The sequence below is a fragment of the Monodon monoceros genome, unplaced genomic scaffold, assembly GCF_005190385.1.
Source record: "Monodon monoceros isolate NGI ecotype Baffin Bay Population unplaced genomic scaffold, NGI_Narwhal_1 Super_Scaffold_4, whole genome shotgun sequence".
NCBI lineage: Eukaryota > Metazoa > Chordata > Mammalia > Artiodactyla > Monodontidae > Monodon > Monodon monoceros.
Window position 1 is genome coordinate 63,617,782 of NW_021703781.1, and position 16,191 is coordinate 63,633,972.

Consider the following 16,191-nt stretch of genomic DNA (forward strand, 5'->3'; position numbering starts at 1 on the left):
GTTTTATGTAGTCTCGAGGCAAGGGACTTTCACCCCCTCCCTTGCCGTTTGCACACACAAAAAGGAATAAATACCTGTTAAAACTCATTAAAGTCACGTTTCCCCAGTTTTATTTTGTTTTTTAATTCTTATTTCTCATGCCAATTTAAAAATATTTATTTTTGGCTGCATTGGATCTTCATTGCTGCACGCAGGCTTTCTCTAATTGCGGTGAGCAGGGGCTGCTCTTCAATGCAGTGTGCGGGCTTCTCACTGCAGCGGCTTCTTTTGTTGTGGAGCACGGGCTTCTCACTGCAGTGGCTTCTTTTGTTGTGGAGCACGGGCTGTAGGTGCACAGGCTTCAGTAGTTGTGGCACATGGGCTTAGTAGTTGTGGCACACGGGCTTAGTTGCTCTGCGGCATGTGGGAATCTTCCCAGACCAGGAAGCAAACCCATGTCCCCTGCATTGGCAGGTGGATTCTTAACCACTGCGCCACCAGGGAAGTCCCTCTCATGGCAGTTTATTAACTAACTATCAAACTTTAAGTGGGCAGGTCTTAGGATCTCTTTGCATCTGTCTGAGGAAGAATCAGATTAATAAAGAAGAAAGTTTTGCCAAATAAACAAATGTACTTAATGCATGTCAAGCATTTATTAAATACTGAACACTGTGTTATGTATTTTCCATGTATTTGTTCATTTAACACTCACTTAAGAGCCTGCATGAGGTGCTTACTACTATTTTCCCCATTTCCATATGAGAAAACCAAGGTCCAGAAGGTTAAGTAAGTTAATACTGTTACTAAGTGACAGAAGCAGGACCAGAGCCCAGGTTTATCTTATTCCAAAGCTCAAATTCTTAATGACTCCACTCTAATGATTCCCAGGAGCTGGCAGGCACCCCTCCCTTTAGAAGGGAGAAGCTTGTGCTTTGCTGGTGTCATTAACTAGGGAGAATGGAAAAAAAAATCACTTCCAGGGAGCAGAATGACCAGATTACCTTTTATACTGTGTGTGTGTGTGTGTGTGTGTGTGTGTGTGTGTGTGTTTGTTTCAGGCATGGGGTCTCCATGGTTTCTTTACGTGAATGTGAAGGGTGATTCACCTTACTTAATTTGGTTAATGAATGTTAGTTTAAAAGTTATTAATGTTGGTGACAGATATCTCCTTTACACCCAAGGGCCAGTGGCTCTAGCTCACCTGTGTGCCACAAATAGCCATCACTCGCCATAACTGATTCAAGGTGTGCTTTTTCTTATGCTTCTGGACAAAGCAGTCAAGGCAATTCACCTGGATGTGGTGGGAAAGGGCCCTTATTTGTGAGAACTGACCTGGAAAACTCAGGAGGTGATGGTAAGTTTCACGTGTGCGGACAGCTCTCAGCAGTCACATTTTAGGGGAAACACACATATGTCCTGCAAGGTTGGCAGCAGCAAAGAGCCAGATGGGAGCCCAACCTTTCTTGGCATCCTTAAGGTAGAGTTGATCCTAGCACAGACTGCTGTCTTTTGGGTCTTGGCCGGAGGCCCTTGCAGGGGCAGAAAACACTTGGCTTCATCTTCCAGGTGGGGGCAGGATGGGCTAGCACCTTGGAAAAAAGATGAAGGTGGCGGTAGGACTTCACACTTGTTTTCATGGGAAAAGCAGGATGGACCTGCCAGTCAGTGACGAGAAACACGGAAGGTGGTAAGTAAGGCAGCTCCTTCCAACAACACTCTTGGAGGTGATGCTTTTCTTTTGGCTTACATTCACCTTCAGGAACAATGTGCTTGCAAAGAGCTCCAGCACTGGTAGCAAGAAAGTGGAGGAATTAAATTATAGCTCAGAGGAAGCAATAGATATTTTTCTGGTGACTGCCACTCCCTCCCTGCCCCTGCCCCTGTGTCAGCAATGCAGTGACTTGACAGATGTTTGTAGTTTACTGCAGCATTCGGTTCCAGCTGTGTGTGGGGCATGGGCGGCAGTGGGAACATTGTGTTCCCCACCTGCTCATCACGTTCAGACGGATGACCGTGTGTTTTTTGTTTGTTTTTGTTTTTTGCTGTACGCGGGCCTCTCACTGTTGTGGCCTCTCCCGTTGTGGAGCACAGGCTCCGGACGCGCAGGCCCAGCAGCCATGGCTCACGGGCCCAGCCACTCCGCGTCATGTGGGATCTTCCCAGACCGGGGCATGAACCTGTGTCCCCTGCATTGGCAGGCAGACTCTCAACCACTGTGCCATCAGGGAAGCCCTGATAGTACATTATTATTGACTAAATTCCCCACATTGTACATTTCATACAGGTGACTCATTTATTTTAGAGCTGAAAGTTTGTGCCTCTTAATCTCCTTCACCTATTTTTCTTCTCCCCTACCCCCTCCCCTCTGACAAACACCTATTTGTTCTCTGTATCTATAACTCTGTTTCTATTTTGTTTTGTTTATACATTTGTTTTTTAGATTCCACATATAAGCGAAATCATGCAGTATTTGTTTTTCTCTGACTTATTTCACTTAGCACAATACCCTCAGGGTCCATCCATGTTGTCACAAATGGCAAGCTTTCATTGTTTTTTATGGCTGAGTAATATTCCATTGTATATATATATAACACATCTTCTTTATCCATTCATCTATTGATGGGTACTTAGGTTGCTTCCATATCTTTACTATTGTAAATAATGCTGCCGTGAACATATATATATACATACATATATATTTAAATTTTATTGGAGTATAAGTTGATTTACAATGTGGTATTAATTTCAGGTGTACAGCATAGTGATTCAGTTATAAATATACATATATTCATTCCTTTTTCAGATTCTTTTCCCATACAGGTTATTACAGAATATTGAGTAGAGTTCTCTGTGCTATACAGTAGGTCCTTGTTGGTTATCTATTTTATATATAGTAGTGTGTGTATGTTAATCCCAAGCTCCTAATTTATCCCTCCCCCACCATGTTTCCCCTTTGGTAACCATAAGTTTGTTTTTGAAATCTTTGTTTCTGTTTTGTAAATAAGTTCATTTATATAATTTAAAATAAATTAGATTCCACATATGAGTGATATCATATATTTGTCTTCCTCTGTCTGACTTACTTCACTTAGTATGATAATCTCTAGGTCTATCCATGTTGCTGCAAATGGCATTATTTTGTTTGTTTTTTTATGGCTGAGTAACATTCCATTGTATATATGTATCACATCTTCTTTACCCATTCCTCTGTCAATGGACATTTAGGTTGCTTCCATGTCTTGGCTATTGTAAATAGTGCTGCAATGAACATTGGGGTGCATGTATCTTTTCCATTTATGGTTTTCTCTGGATATATGCCCAGGAGTGGGATTGCTGAATCATATGGTAGTCCTATTTTTAGTTTTTAAAGGAACCTTCATATTGTTCTCCATAGTGGTAATGTAATTGTACCAATTTACATTCCCACCAACAGTGTAGGAGTGTTCCCTTTTCTCCACACCCTCTCCAGCATTTGTTGATTGTAGACGTTTTCTTTTTCCTTTTTCCTTTTTTGGCCATACCACACAGCATGTGGGATCTTAATTCCCCAACCAGGGATCAAACCCGAGCCCTCTGCAGTGGAAGCGCAGAGTCTTAACTACTGGACCACTGGGGAAGTCCATAGACATTTTCATGATGGTCATTCTGACTGGTGTGAGGTGATACCTCACTGCAGTTTTGATTTGCATTTCTCTGATAATTAGTGATGTTGAGCATTTTTCTTGTGCCTTTTGGCCATCAGTATGTCTTCTTTGGAGAAATGTCTATTTAGATCTTCTGCTCCTTTTTTGATTGGGTTGTTTTTTTGACATAGAGCTTCATGAGCTGTTTGTATATTTTGGAGATTAATTCCTTGTTGGTCACTTCATTTGCAAATATTTTCTCCCGTTCTGAGGGTTGTCTTCTCGTTTTGTTTATGGTTTCCTTTGCTGTGCAAAAGCTTGTGAGTTTAATTAGGTCCCATTTGTTTACTTTTGTCTTTATTTTCATTACTGTAGGAGGTGGATCAAAAAAGGTATTGCTGCGATTTATGTCAAAGAGTGTTCTGCCTATGTTTTCTTCTAAGAGTTTTATAGTGCCTGGCCTCATATAGATCTAAGTCTTTGATCCATTTGGAATTTATTTTTGTGTATGGTGTTAGAGAATGTTCTAATTTCATTCTTTTACATATGGCTGTCCAGTTTTCTTGGCACCACTTATTTAAGAGACTGTCTTTTCTCCATTGTATATTCTTGCCTCCTTTGTCATAGATTAATTGACCACAGGTATGTGGGTTTATTTCTGGGCTTTCTATCCTATTCCATTGATCTATATGTCTGTTTTTGTGCCAGTACCATACTGTTTTGATTACTGTAGCTTTGTAGTATAGTCTGAAGACAGGGAGCCTGATTCTTACAGCTCTGTTTTTCTTTCTCAAGATTGGCTAGTTGGGGTCTCTTGTCATGAACATATATATTTTTTGCATATATCTTTTCTAATTAACGTTTTCATTTTCTTTAGTTATATACTCAGGAGTGGAATTGCTGGATCATATGTTAGTCTGTTTTTAAGTTTTGAGGAATATCCATACTGTTTTCCACCATGGCTGCACCAATTTACATTCCCACCAACAGTGCACAAGGGTTTCCTTTTTTCTGCATCCTCACCAACACTTGTTATTTGTGATCTTTTTCGATGATAGCCATTCTGACAGGTGTGAGGTGATATCTCATTGTGGTTTTGATTTGCATTTCTCTGCTGATTAGCGATGTTGAGCATCTTTTCATGTGCCTGTTGGCCGTTCGTATGTCTTCTTTGGGAAAATGTCTATTCAGATCCTCTGTAGTATCTACTAATAGTAGAAATAATAGTGAACCCCCATTTGTGTGCCCAGGAGTGACTTCTCCTCAGGCCAGGAATGCCAACCTCCATATTTACAGTGGCTCTCAACTGTTTGTTATGCCTCATGTGCCTGGAGGGTTGTGACACCCTCCTGGCTGTCCCAGAAGAATCAGGACAGTTATTCTCAATTTGGAGCCCATTCTTGGTAGCTCAGGCTGGCTTGATAAAAGTTCCCAGGTCATTTGGACACCCCCTTCTTGCCCCCACCAAGGCAATTGCTCATCACTCCTGCCCCCACTGAGATTTATTACTTAGAGCAGCGAGTCTTAACTGAGCACGCATATTAGCATCTCCCACAGAGCTTTGTTAAAATACACACTCTGCATCCCATCGCAGACCTGATGAATCATAATTACCCTGGTGGAGCACCAGTAAGTGTATTTCACCTTCCCAGGCAATGCTGATATACAGGCCTGGTTAAGAATTATCGTCTTTGTGGCTATCTCTCTGCTTAATGCTGTCTCACTCAGCAAGCACAACACTAAATCTTCTAGCAATAAATAAATAAATAAATGGCATCCACACAGCTTTTTAAAGCTCAGAGATGCTGACCATGAGTGTCAAACTAAGGAGGCAGAGCCTTTGGTGATAAGATATGTGTATCCAGAGGAAGAACTCTGCATGTAAGAGGGCTCTGTATATAGCCCTGGACGTGTTGCGTCCTAGGAACTTAACAAAAGGCAGCTATTGTTATTATTAATAATTGTGGTGTATTGGCCTCCGAGACCCTAGCTCTTTGAAAAGCCTGTTTCCATTTTAGGAGAAAAGTTTCCAAACCCAGGAATTAAGAAAATGACTGGCTGTTTGGGAAGCATTTAGAAAATGTGACAAGAGGTGTCATACACAGGCTAGCAGCAGAGATTCCAAGAAAGGAAAGCACTGTGGCCTGTGTTTTCATTTCCCTTTTTGCTTCTGAAATGAGATAGGAAGGAGAGATGTGTGTCAGCAGCTGGTGTGGAGATGGGAGTTGATGGCCTCTCAAAACTCAGTCCCTAAGGTCTGGGAACAACACAGTGAAGTCCACATTGCCAAGGGCTTTGGTTTTTGGCTCTCTTAGCATTCATACTTGAGGTTTGGGGCTCCTAGTTTCTGTGCAAAGGTGAGTGTAACCACATTTCCAGCTGAGCCTAGTGCAATGTCTCTGCCCCCTGACAGAATATACAGAGCTGAGAATTGGTTAGAAGATGGAAAAGAATGGACTCAACAGAGGGAGGAAATTCTGCCTTAACTTTCTTCAGATGCTCCAGAAAAGGGGATTAGAAAGGCTCTTCAGAATTAAGACTGGAAAGGGAGGTCATCCCACTGGAGCAAAAATCGGGAGATAAACGTACTTAAGTCACATGAGACACCTGTGAAGTACTCTGAAAAGTACAGACTTCAGGACTATCTACCTCAAGAGCAACAGCATCAATCACTGTATCACTGGCCTGTACCACTGGTGGGGGCTGCAGACATCAGCTTCTGTTGAGGGTGATGCTCAAGGTCCTTAGTCTAGTCCTCGGCCCCTGAGCCTGAACCCTGCCAGGCAGAGAGGCAATCTGCTCAATACTTGGAACTTCCAGCTTAGTTGACTACATAAGGTATTTTGGTTTAGTAGTCCTTAAATAAGACAATTTTTCTTTAGGTCTAATCTCTCTCCTGCTGACAGTTCCTATCCTCCTGGGCCTCACCCTTAAACTGCCTGCTGTTTATTTGAAAAGTGCAGATAGCACAATGCAAGCTGGTACTCTAGCAAACGTTAAAATCTATCTCAGGACATCTAGCAGGCAGAGGAAAACTGCACTCACCCCCACTCCGTGCTATTCCTATCAGAGAGGACATAGAAAATATTCTCTCTTCTCTTGGCCGGCATCCTCCCCTTACTGAAAGACGCAGCGTGTGTGCATCTGAAATGGAGGTGTGGGGGTGGGTGGGTGGAGTCTAGCTTTCTGGCCTCAACAAAGACACAATGGTTCAGAGAAGGCCAGAGCAGAGCAACCAGCCAGGCAGAATCCAGGCCTCTCGGATCTGCGGGAAGGGTGGGCTGCCCTGTGCCGGTCCAGGGTGGAATGCCAGTCCTGGGCTCTGTTGCCTGCCGAGCCCTTCCTGATGTGACTTTATCAGACCAATCCTCACTCTCGCTGGTGGAGAGGGTACACACACGAGTGTATCCTTAGGAAGATTTCTCCAACATGACAAAGTGCAATTAGAAATCTGGGTTCTCTTTTCCTGAGCTTGGACACAAATTTGTCCTGAGATGGGAGAAGGCTCTGTAGGCAAAGGACTGCAGGGGCGGGAGTAGGCTACAGGCGCTGGCCTGTAGCTTCGCAGCGGTGACGGCAAGCGGCCGGCAGGTGTCAGTGCGCCCTCGCTCTGCCGCCGCGCGTGGCCTCCGCTCCAGGACCCCTCCTCACCGCGGTCTAGGGGGCGCGGTTCAGGTCCTGCCTGCTAATGTCTCTCAGACAGCTCTGCAGCTGGGACAAGTGGCCGTTTCTCCCCAGAGCGGAGCTCTGAACTCTGGCGGGGCCCGCTCCCCGGGGGATGCTTCCCATTTCGCCCCAGGGGTTGGATCCGGACGTGCACCTTCCTCTCTCACCAGCCCCACTGCCCCGCCGCCAGGAGCACTTGCGGGGCTGCACCGGATGCGACCCGTACCGGTGGTTGCTTCTCCCGATTCGGCCGGGGGTCCCCTACCCTTTCCGCCCGAGTCCCACTCAGCTCGATGTGGGCACTCCCGGGTGCCCGACGCGTTCTGCTCGGCGGTCCCAGAGATGCTTGGCCAATTCCCAGCAGGGACCGCTCCTCACTGCCCGGGCACGCTCTTTAAGTCCCTCGCTCAAGGTACCCGCCTCCCCAAAGGGCCAGTTTTGCCAGGGGGCCAGAGCTCCAGTGGGTCCGGCGCCCGGCGCGGACTCCAGACCCGCGGAGGGGAGGCGCAAGGGGCGGGGGAGGGTCGGCTTCCCACGTGGGGGTGACGCCGGCTGCTCGGCAACGCCGGCTTGATCCTGGGGCTATAAAACCAGTCCACCGTGAGCGCCACGGAGAAGCACCGGCCCCAGCTTCGGTGCAGACGCCCAGCAGCCGGCGCGCCGCCGCCCGGCCACCCCCAGCACCTTCTCCCCCAAGCCCTGCGCTCCTGCCCCAACTCACGCTGCCCTCGGACCCCAGCTGTCCCGTCGCGCTCAGCGCCCGAAGCTCGCCGGGCCGACGCCCAGGAGACCCCCTGCCTCGGCCGCGGCTCCTGGAGGGCCGATCGCCCACCCGCCTGGGCCCGCCTTAGGACGGGGGCGCCTTCATGCGGCCCGCACACCCCTCACCCCGCCGCCGCCTCCGACCTCCGCGCGCTGCGCCCCAGCCCCTGCAGGGCACGCAACTTTGGAAGTCCCGCGGCGCTCCGAGAGGCGGCAGAGTCTGCGCCCTGGCCCCAGCCCGGGCCTCGCCGACCCCGCAGCGTCTGGGGGAAGCGAGAGAGTCGGTAATCGCTTCGGGGATGTAAGGAGACAGACATAGGACCCCAAGCCAGCATCAGCACCCCTCGGCTGCCTCTCGGGTTGGGGGCGGGCCCCGCACACGGTAAGACCTCTTGCTTTCGCTCAGGCTCCAGAGTCAAAGATATAGATAGAGATATATTTAATTTCCTGTTATCCTTCCAAGTCATCAGGCCACCGATGATTTTTGTTCTCTCTTCTTGAAGAATAAATCTCTCTTTCCTCATCGGCTCGACCTACTACTCTCTCCCGCCGCTTAGAAATAAAACTTGGCTGTGCTTAGGAGCTGGGAGCGAAAAGGCGCCGACCCCGAGCGCTCGAAGCGCGGGCCGGGCGCGCTTCCCGGGAGCCGGGCCCATGGGCCATTAGCGGTCCCCCAGCTCGGGCTCGGCCTCCCAGAGGCCGCTTCTCCATGTGAGGCGCGGCGGGGCGAGCGGGGCGCAGGAGGAAGAGGAGGCTCAACGGGCGCCGGCCGGAAGGCAGCTGGCAGCAGGCCCAGGCGAGCGGGCACCCGCGTTCATGTTCCGCCAGGAGCAGGCGCTGGCCGAAGGCAGCTTCGCGCCCATGGGCTCCCTGCAGCCGGACGCGAGCAACGCTAGCTGGAACGGGACCGAGGCCCCGGGGGGTGGCGCCCGGGCCACCCCCTACTCCCTGCAGGTGACACTGACGCTGGTGTGCCTGGCCGGCCTGCTCATGCTGTTCACGGTGTTCGGTAACGTGCTTGTCATCATTGCCGTGTTCACCAGCCGCGCGCTCAAGGCGCCCCAGAACCTCTTCCTGGTGTCTCTGGCCTCGGCCGACATCCTGGTGGCCACGCTTGTCATCCCTTTCTCGCTGGCCAACGAGGTCATGGGCTATTGGTACTTCGGCAAGGCATGGTGTGAGACCTACCTGGCGCTCGACGTGCTCTTCTGCACGTCGTCCATCGTGCACCTGTGCGCCATCAGCCTGGATCGTTACTGGTCCATCACCCAGGCCATAGAGTACAACCTGAAGCGCACGCCACGCCGCATCAAGGCCATCATCGTCACCGTGTGGGTCATCTCGGCCGTCATCTCCTTCCCGCCGCTCATCTCCATCGAGAAGAAAGGAGGCAGTGGTGGCCAGCAGCCGTCCGAACCGCGCTGCGAGATCAACGACCAGAAGTGGTACGTCATCTCGTCGTGCATCGGCTCCTTCTTCGCGCCCTGCCTCATCATGATCCTGGTCTACGTGCGCATTTACCAGATCGCCAAGCGCCGCACCCGCGTGCCGCCCAGTCGCAGGGGTCCTGATGCCGCCGCCACGCTGCCGGGGGGCGCCAAGCGCAGACCCAACGGCTTGGGCCCGGAGAGCGGCGTGGGCCCTGTGGGCGCCGAGGCGGAGTCGCTGCCGGCCCAGCTCAACGGTGCCCCGGGGGAGCCCACGCCGGCAGGGCCGCGGGACGGCGACGCGCTGGACCTCGAGGAGAGCTCCTCGTCCGATCACGCCGAGCGGCCCCCGGGGACCCGCAGGTCCGAGCGCGGCCCCCGGGCCAAGGGTAAGGCCCGGGCGAGCCAGGTGAAGCCCGGGGACAGCCTGCCGCGGCGCGGGCCAGGGGCGACGGGGCCGGGGGCACCCGCGGGCGGGCACGGGGAGGAGCGCGGCGGAGGCGCCAAGGCGTCGCGCTGGCGCGGGCGGCAAAACCGCGAGAAGCGCTTCACCTTCGTGCTGGCGGTGGTCATCGGAGTGTTCGTGGCGTGCTGGTTCCCCTTCTTCTTCACCTACACGCTCACGGCCGTCGGCTGCTCGGTGCCGCGCACGCTCTTCAAGTTCTTTTTCTGGTTCGGCTACTGCAACAGCTCGCTGAACCCGGTCATCTACACCATCTTCAATCACGACTTCCGCCGCGCCTTCAAGAAGATCCTTTGCCGGGGGGACAGGAAGCGGATCGTGTGAGCGCGGAGTCCGCGCCCCGCGAACAGCCTCGCGCCGACAGCGGCCGCTGGGATCCAGGGGCGCGTCTACGCAGTCCCAGCACTCCGAAATCTGGGTCCTGCCTATTCCGAGTTTCTTGGCCTGAGGGTTGCTCTGCGGCGCCCTGCCGGCATCTGCACTCTCCTACCAGAGAAAAGTACTGGCTGGGGGGTGGGGGGGGACCGTGAGGGCACACGCCGCCCCCCCAATTGTTCTTAGGGCCGCTCCTCACTCGGAGCCATCTTCCTGGATTCTTGGGCGGGCCCCCAAATCAGTATTGTTTCCTAAAAGTATTTTCACCTCCCCCGGATCCAGCTCTCACCGTGGTTCAGAGCAAGCACGAGAGCTCAGAGGGGATGGCTCTCAAAGGGTTAATAGATGGGGGTACCCAGCCCTGGCTCTCCTCCTCCCCCGACTCTATTTTTAAACAAAAGCTCAGGGCAGCCCTGCCCCCCCCCCCCCATCCCCCCCTTGTAAATATACACTATTTTTGATAGTACACGTTGTCCGCAATGTCGCTTGGCTTTTGATGTTGGCATCCTGGCTGTTGGAGATGCTCTCCAGGCAGACACATTGTGGCTAGCTCAGGGCAAGCCTCTTTGCAATGTGAGCCCTTTTCTGTTGTCATTACCTCCCTCTGTGTCATTTTCACCAGCAACTGGTGACTGTCCCTTGGGACTGGACCTGCTTTGAGATTTCCTGAGGGGGAAAAGATTTCTGTCCATTTTTTCCCCTGTGCCTAACAGCATAATTGCCTTTTCCTATGTAAATATTACAATGATGGACCAAGACAGAAGTAAATGAACCTTTCTGCCTTGCAGCAGCCCTGTGTATAAAGCCATTAGCCTCTGATGCATCCTTCTTCGCCCCAGTACCTCACTTTAAAACCTCTTTCCAGTGTCCCCTCCCTCCTTTCCTCGGGGGCCACTGCTTGAAAAATATGTATGTTTCCATCTTGTATGTATGTGCACCCCTCCCTCCCCCAAAGTGCTGACTGTGGGGAATCTTACCTGCTGTTTTTAGACACAGAGAAGTGGAAATTATGTGGAAGAAGCAAACCTGATACAATTTGACCAAGGTAAACAGTTTGAAAAGACAAATGGGCCTGCCAAACTGTACAGTTCCTGCCCCAAGAGCTCCTGGGTATCAAAGTGTTGTCCATTTTTTCCTCCCTGTTTTTTCTGGTTGAGATCAAGTCATTAATGAACTCCCAAAGTCAAGGGAGGAGGGTGGAGACCTTGTTTACATCCAAGTTTCCCCATGTTTTAGACAGAGACTCTTTAAGGCCTGTGCTCTTATTTCACTAAAGAAAAACTAATGTCAGCACATGTTGTTAATGACAGTGGAATTTTTTTTTAAATAAAAAGTTTATAGATCAAATGTGAAATAAATATGAATTAAATGGTCTGTTATCTGAGTTTTCAAAATCATTAAGACTCTGGGAATGTCTGAATTTATGTATATTTGAAATTCAAAGATACTTATGCATTATAAAACACCTTTAAAAGTACAAGCAATAACAAAGCTGCCATTTACCATGTGTTTCTTCTGTGCTAGACATGATGGTAAGTCTGTTATAAGCTCCGTTTCATTTAATCGTCCCCCAAACCCCATGAGGTAGGTACTACTATGATCCCCATTTAACAGGTGAGGAAACTGAGTCTCAGAGGACAAGTGATTTGCTCAAGGTTAATCACAGCGGTGGGAGTGCACTGCATGCAGCATGATCAGGTTCTAGGGTCTGTACTCTTCACCCTGCAGCCTTGCCGGAGTTACATCACTAACACTTTGCAGAATGCTCCCAGAAGTGAGGTCTCTACACAAGGTGTGCTGTATCCACAGAGCATGGGGTATATCCCAAGTGTGGAGATATACACAAAGTGTGTACGTGCTGTAAAGTGTCTTTATGCCCTAAAGTTTGTTATGCCTCAAAGTGTATATATCCCCCAAGTACGGTACATGCACAAAGTGTGCCATATACTCCAAAATGTGTGCCACACCTTACAGTGTGATGATATATAACATGTGGTATATAGCCCATTGTATGGTATATGCACCAAGTGTGGTATAAACACACCTAAAGGGAACCACGTATTAGTTGGTGGCTTGAATGGTCTCTGGCAGAAGGTTGGGGTGCTTCCTGTTGCATTCCTGTAATATCAAGTTCTGTCCTGATGTCCAGGAGGGCCTAAGACCCCTGCCCTGTGGTTATGGGTATGGCACTTCGAAGCTGGAAGTGTCCTGAGAGATCCAGGAGTCCAGCCCCTCATCTTTCCAGAGGAAGTGACTGCTTAGGGTCCCACAGCTATGGGCGACATTCAGTTAGAAGCGGCTGCCCAAGAGCGGAGTAGTTCTTGGATGTGTATCATCATATGCTGTGCTGGTGAAGGACAGACGCTGCCCCAGGAGCTGGGTTTGAGGGGCAGTCAGAAGTGACAGGTCACGGTTTGGGGGAAGATGGGTTTGTAAGGCCAGCTACCTACAACACAGTTGCAGCCCAGCTCTGGACACCCCCGGAAGCAGGGCTTCAGCTCTCCTCCACGTGTTCCCTCTGGGCAGCACCTGCAGCATCTCCTTATCTTATTAAGGAGGGTAGGTGTGCAGGGGTGGGAAGGTGCAGAGCCCTGAGAAGTTATCTGGGCTTTGAGGAGCCTGGGAGAAGAAAGACCATGGTTCTGAGGGGTTTTGTTAGAGGTGGGAAGGAGTTTCCACCGTCATCAGGGTCCTCTGATGCTGAAGAGAGGACAGTGGGCAGGCCCTTGGCTCCAGCGACCCTTGTCTGGAGTTTCAGAAGCCATGGCCTTTGGCACCAAGGCTGCCTGGTCTCGGGCTGTGCCCTGCTCCCCACCCCCCCTGCAGCCTCCTTGTCCCTCCCCGCTCAAGGCAACCATTGCCCCAAAGGCAACAGTGCCAGACAGTAGGCCACCCTGGCAGGTCCCCAGGAACTGGGCTGTGTGTCCCAGACATGGGGCAGATACAAACACTGCTTGCTATTAACTCTGTGTTCTGCTCCATCTTCAGGGAAGTGGCCCTGCTCCCTGGAAAAGAGGGAAGTGTGGGCATTGGTGCCACAGAGGGCAGGCCTCTGGTGTCATATACCACACACCCCCCCTCCATTCCAGCTGCAGAGAAGCCTCAGAGATGGATGGGGCCTGGGGAAAGTGGGGGAGAGAGGGCTGGAGCCAGGCTAGGATGCTGGGGGCATCCCTGTTTGTTCACTGCAGAGAGCTCAAGCCACAGTCTAAAAGGTCTCAGGTGGGGAGGGGATTTGAGGAAGATAAATGGCTCACTCGGGGCTCTCAGCCTAAAAATCAGGAGATGAGACGGTCACCCTACAGCTTCCTGTCCATACCTGGTCCTGATTATCTGGGCCTGTCACTGTGGTGGAGTCTTCTATTTTATGCGACTTTGGTTGGGGCATCAAAAACCACTGGCTTTGGGGTCTGAAGTGTGTCTTGCCAGATACACTCCCACAGGATGCCTGGAGTTAGGGGAGGGGCAGCCTTCTTTGAGCCTGGGCACCAGTGCTACATCCTCCCTGCAAGTCTTTGTTCAATTTCTTCTGTGCTAAAGGGCTGGAGAAGAGAATGACAGCAAAGTGGCTTAGGCTTTCCCCTCTGTATGATTCTATAATAGAATTGCATCAGAGTTTTAGAGCTAGAAGGATCCACCTACATCCTCAACTCCCATGTTGTGTGGTGGGGGGCACTGAGACCCTGAAAAGCAGGCTGGTTCTGTGGCTTCCTGGGGTCCCTCGAGCCTGCGCCTCCCCATGACTCTCTGCCTGTTGCCACAGATATCCAACAGGAATTCATCTCGCTGTTGGACATGGTGAGTTGCTACAAACGCCAAACACCCCGGCAGGCACTCTTCCAACCATGTGTGTGCCCTGCAGAGCCCAGCCCTCGTCCCTGGGAAGCTAGCAGAGATTAGGGCCTGCCCTGCACCCAGCAATCCTGAAGGCGCTGTAGGGAGACAGGATGTGTCTGCGTGAGGCATTAAGTAGCCGCCATGTAACAGCGATAGCTGGGGGCAGTAGTGGACATTGAGTGTCCACTGAGGGTAACGTGCCTCTTTCTGGACGGTGAGCATGCGGTGGGGTAGAGGTCGCTGTGGCTGCAGGAGCTCAGAGATGCCCAGGGAGCAGGGGCAGGAAGGCAGATCTGGTTCTAGCAGCTGAGCCCCATGAAGCAGTGCCAGGCCTAGGCGGTGCCCCGAGGCCTAGGTCAGGCCCCAGATTTCCTTTCTCCAAGCCCATCCCTAGGGACAGCATGGCAAGTGTCTGTTCCCATTTGGGGACACACATCAGGAAGCCCGCCTCCCCAGCTCCAGCAGAGTAGCAGGATCCAGGTACCCAGAGCCAGGGCTCAACATCACCCTCACCTGCAGGCCTCTGTCCTGGGCCCTGCCACCCTGCCACGGTGGGCCTGGGGTCTGGGCTGCAGGAAAGAGCGCCTTCCACAGCAGAGAGCACACTTGAGAGGGAAGCCCTGCGAATTCACTGAGTGCAGTCACAAGCACCAGGGTCTGTTTTGGAAATAGCATCCATCTCTTTCATCACCAGAAGTCCTGGGGGTTAGAGTTCAACGGAAAAGGAAACAGGGCCTATTGGAAAGAGCATTAAGAGGCCTGGGCTCTAGCGCCAGCTTTGCCTTTTACCAGCGGTGTGACCTTGGGCAAAGCCCTTTCTGAGCCCCCATGTCTTCATTATAAAGTGAAAGTCGTTGATCTGGATCCATGTTATTTAAAAGTCTGTTCTGTTGAATTTACGTAACTATAAAATCAGTCTCTCTCCTTCTCTCTCCCATCTGTCATCTGCCTCTCTGTCTGTCTGTCTGTCTGTCCGTCCATCTACATCATTTAGCTGATGAAATGCTGGGTTAAGTGACCTTTAATAGGTATCTTCTGTTTAGGACCTCTCAGAACCTTGGCTATGCCAGGGTGGATTGTGATTCTCAAAAGGGGATGATATGGTGTGCTGTTTCCCAAACTCCCTGGACTGCAGAATCTCATTTTTCACAGAGCATCTCAGTGAATTGTGTTTTGCTGGAACACTTGTTGGATCTTGCTGGGCCAAGGGATCTCACCAGGCTTTTCTGTTGATGGGTTTTGAGCTTCTATGAAATGCCGGCTCTGCTCTCTCCTGTCCCTGCTTTAGGTGAGGCCCACTGGCTCGGGAAGGAATGTTCTTCTTGGGGACAGCCAGCTCTAAGAGTCATTGGCTTTACCGATGCTTGGGGTAAAAGCGAGTTTGGTGTGTTTTTCAAATGTGGGCTGTGCCTTTGTGTGTGTGTGTGTGTGTGTGTGTGTGTGTGTGTGTGTGTAAACATGTGAATAAGTGTGTGTGTGTATACATGTGTGAAAAGTGGATGTGAATGTGTCTGTGTCTGTGTCTGTGAATGGATGTGTGTGTGTGAACACCTGTTTTAAATGGATATTTCACTCACCGGGATCTGGGGAGTAAGCAGCAGGGGAGTTGAGGGTAGATGTGTATGTACCGGATGAAGAGGTCATAAGGGGTGTGAAGGGAAGAGCAGGGTTGTGCCGTCAATCCTACTTATAAAAGCCCCTCCAGCTTGTGAGGTGCTCCCCCCACCCCCCACACTGCAATTCCACTCACCTGTCAGGCAGTGGAGCTGAGTCAGAAGGAGGAGGCTTGGAGGACGGGGTTGGCCGTTTTGGAGAAGCTGATGCGGGTTCTGTAGCAGTTTACTTAGCAGCTGGGCTGTCCTGTTCTCCATGGAGGGGGGAGTCTGACCCCAGGGAGCTCAGGAGGGTGTGGGAGCCCAGGTGGGAGTGGCCTTTAAGGCACCAGTCTGCTCAAGGGCAGGAACTTGGGGCCTCTTTGGAATCTGCATCTGAGAAAAACAAGATGGTGCACTGAGAAGGGGTGGATAAAGAAGATTTGGCACATGTATGCAATGGAATA

General features: G+C 50.9%; 1 protein-coding gene across 1 annotated transcript; it reads left to right on the forward strand.

The window, feature by feature from the left end:
* Window positions 1–8,846: 8,846 nt before the first annotated feature.
* Window positions 8,847–10,340, forward strand: ADRA2A (adrenoceptor alpha 2A). Its single transcript, XM_029245789.1, has one exon. The coding sequence runs from the start codon at window positions 8,847–8,849 to the stop codon at window positions 10,242–10,244; it is 1,398 nt and encodes a 465-aa protein (XP_029101622.1). The 3' UTR covers window positions 10,245–10,340.
* The last annotated feature ends 5,851 nt before the right edge of the window (window positions 10,341–16,191 follow it).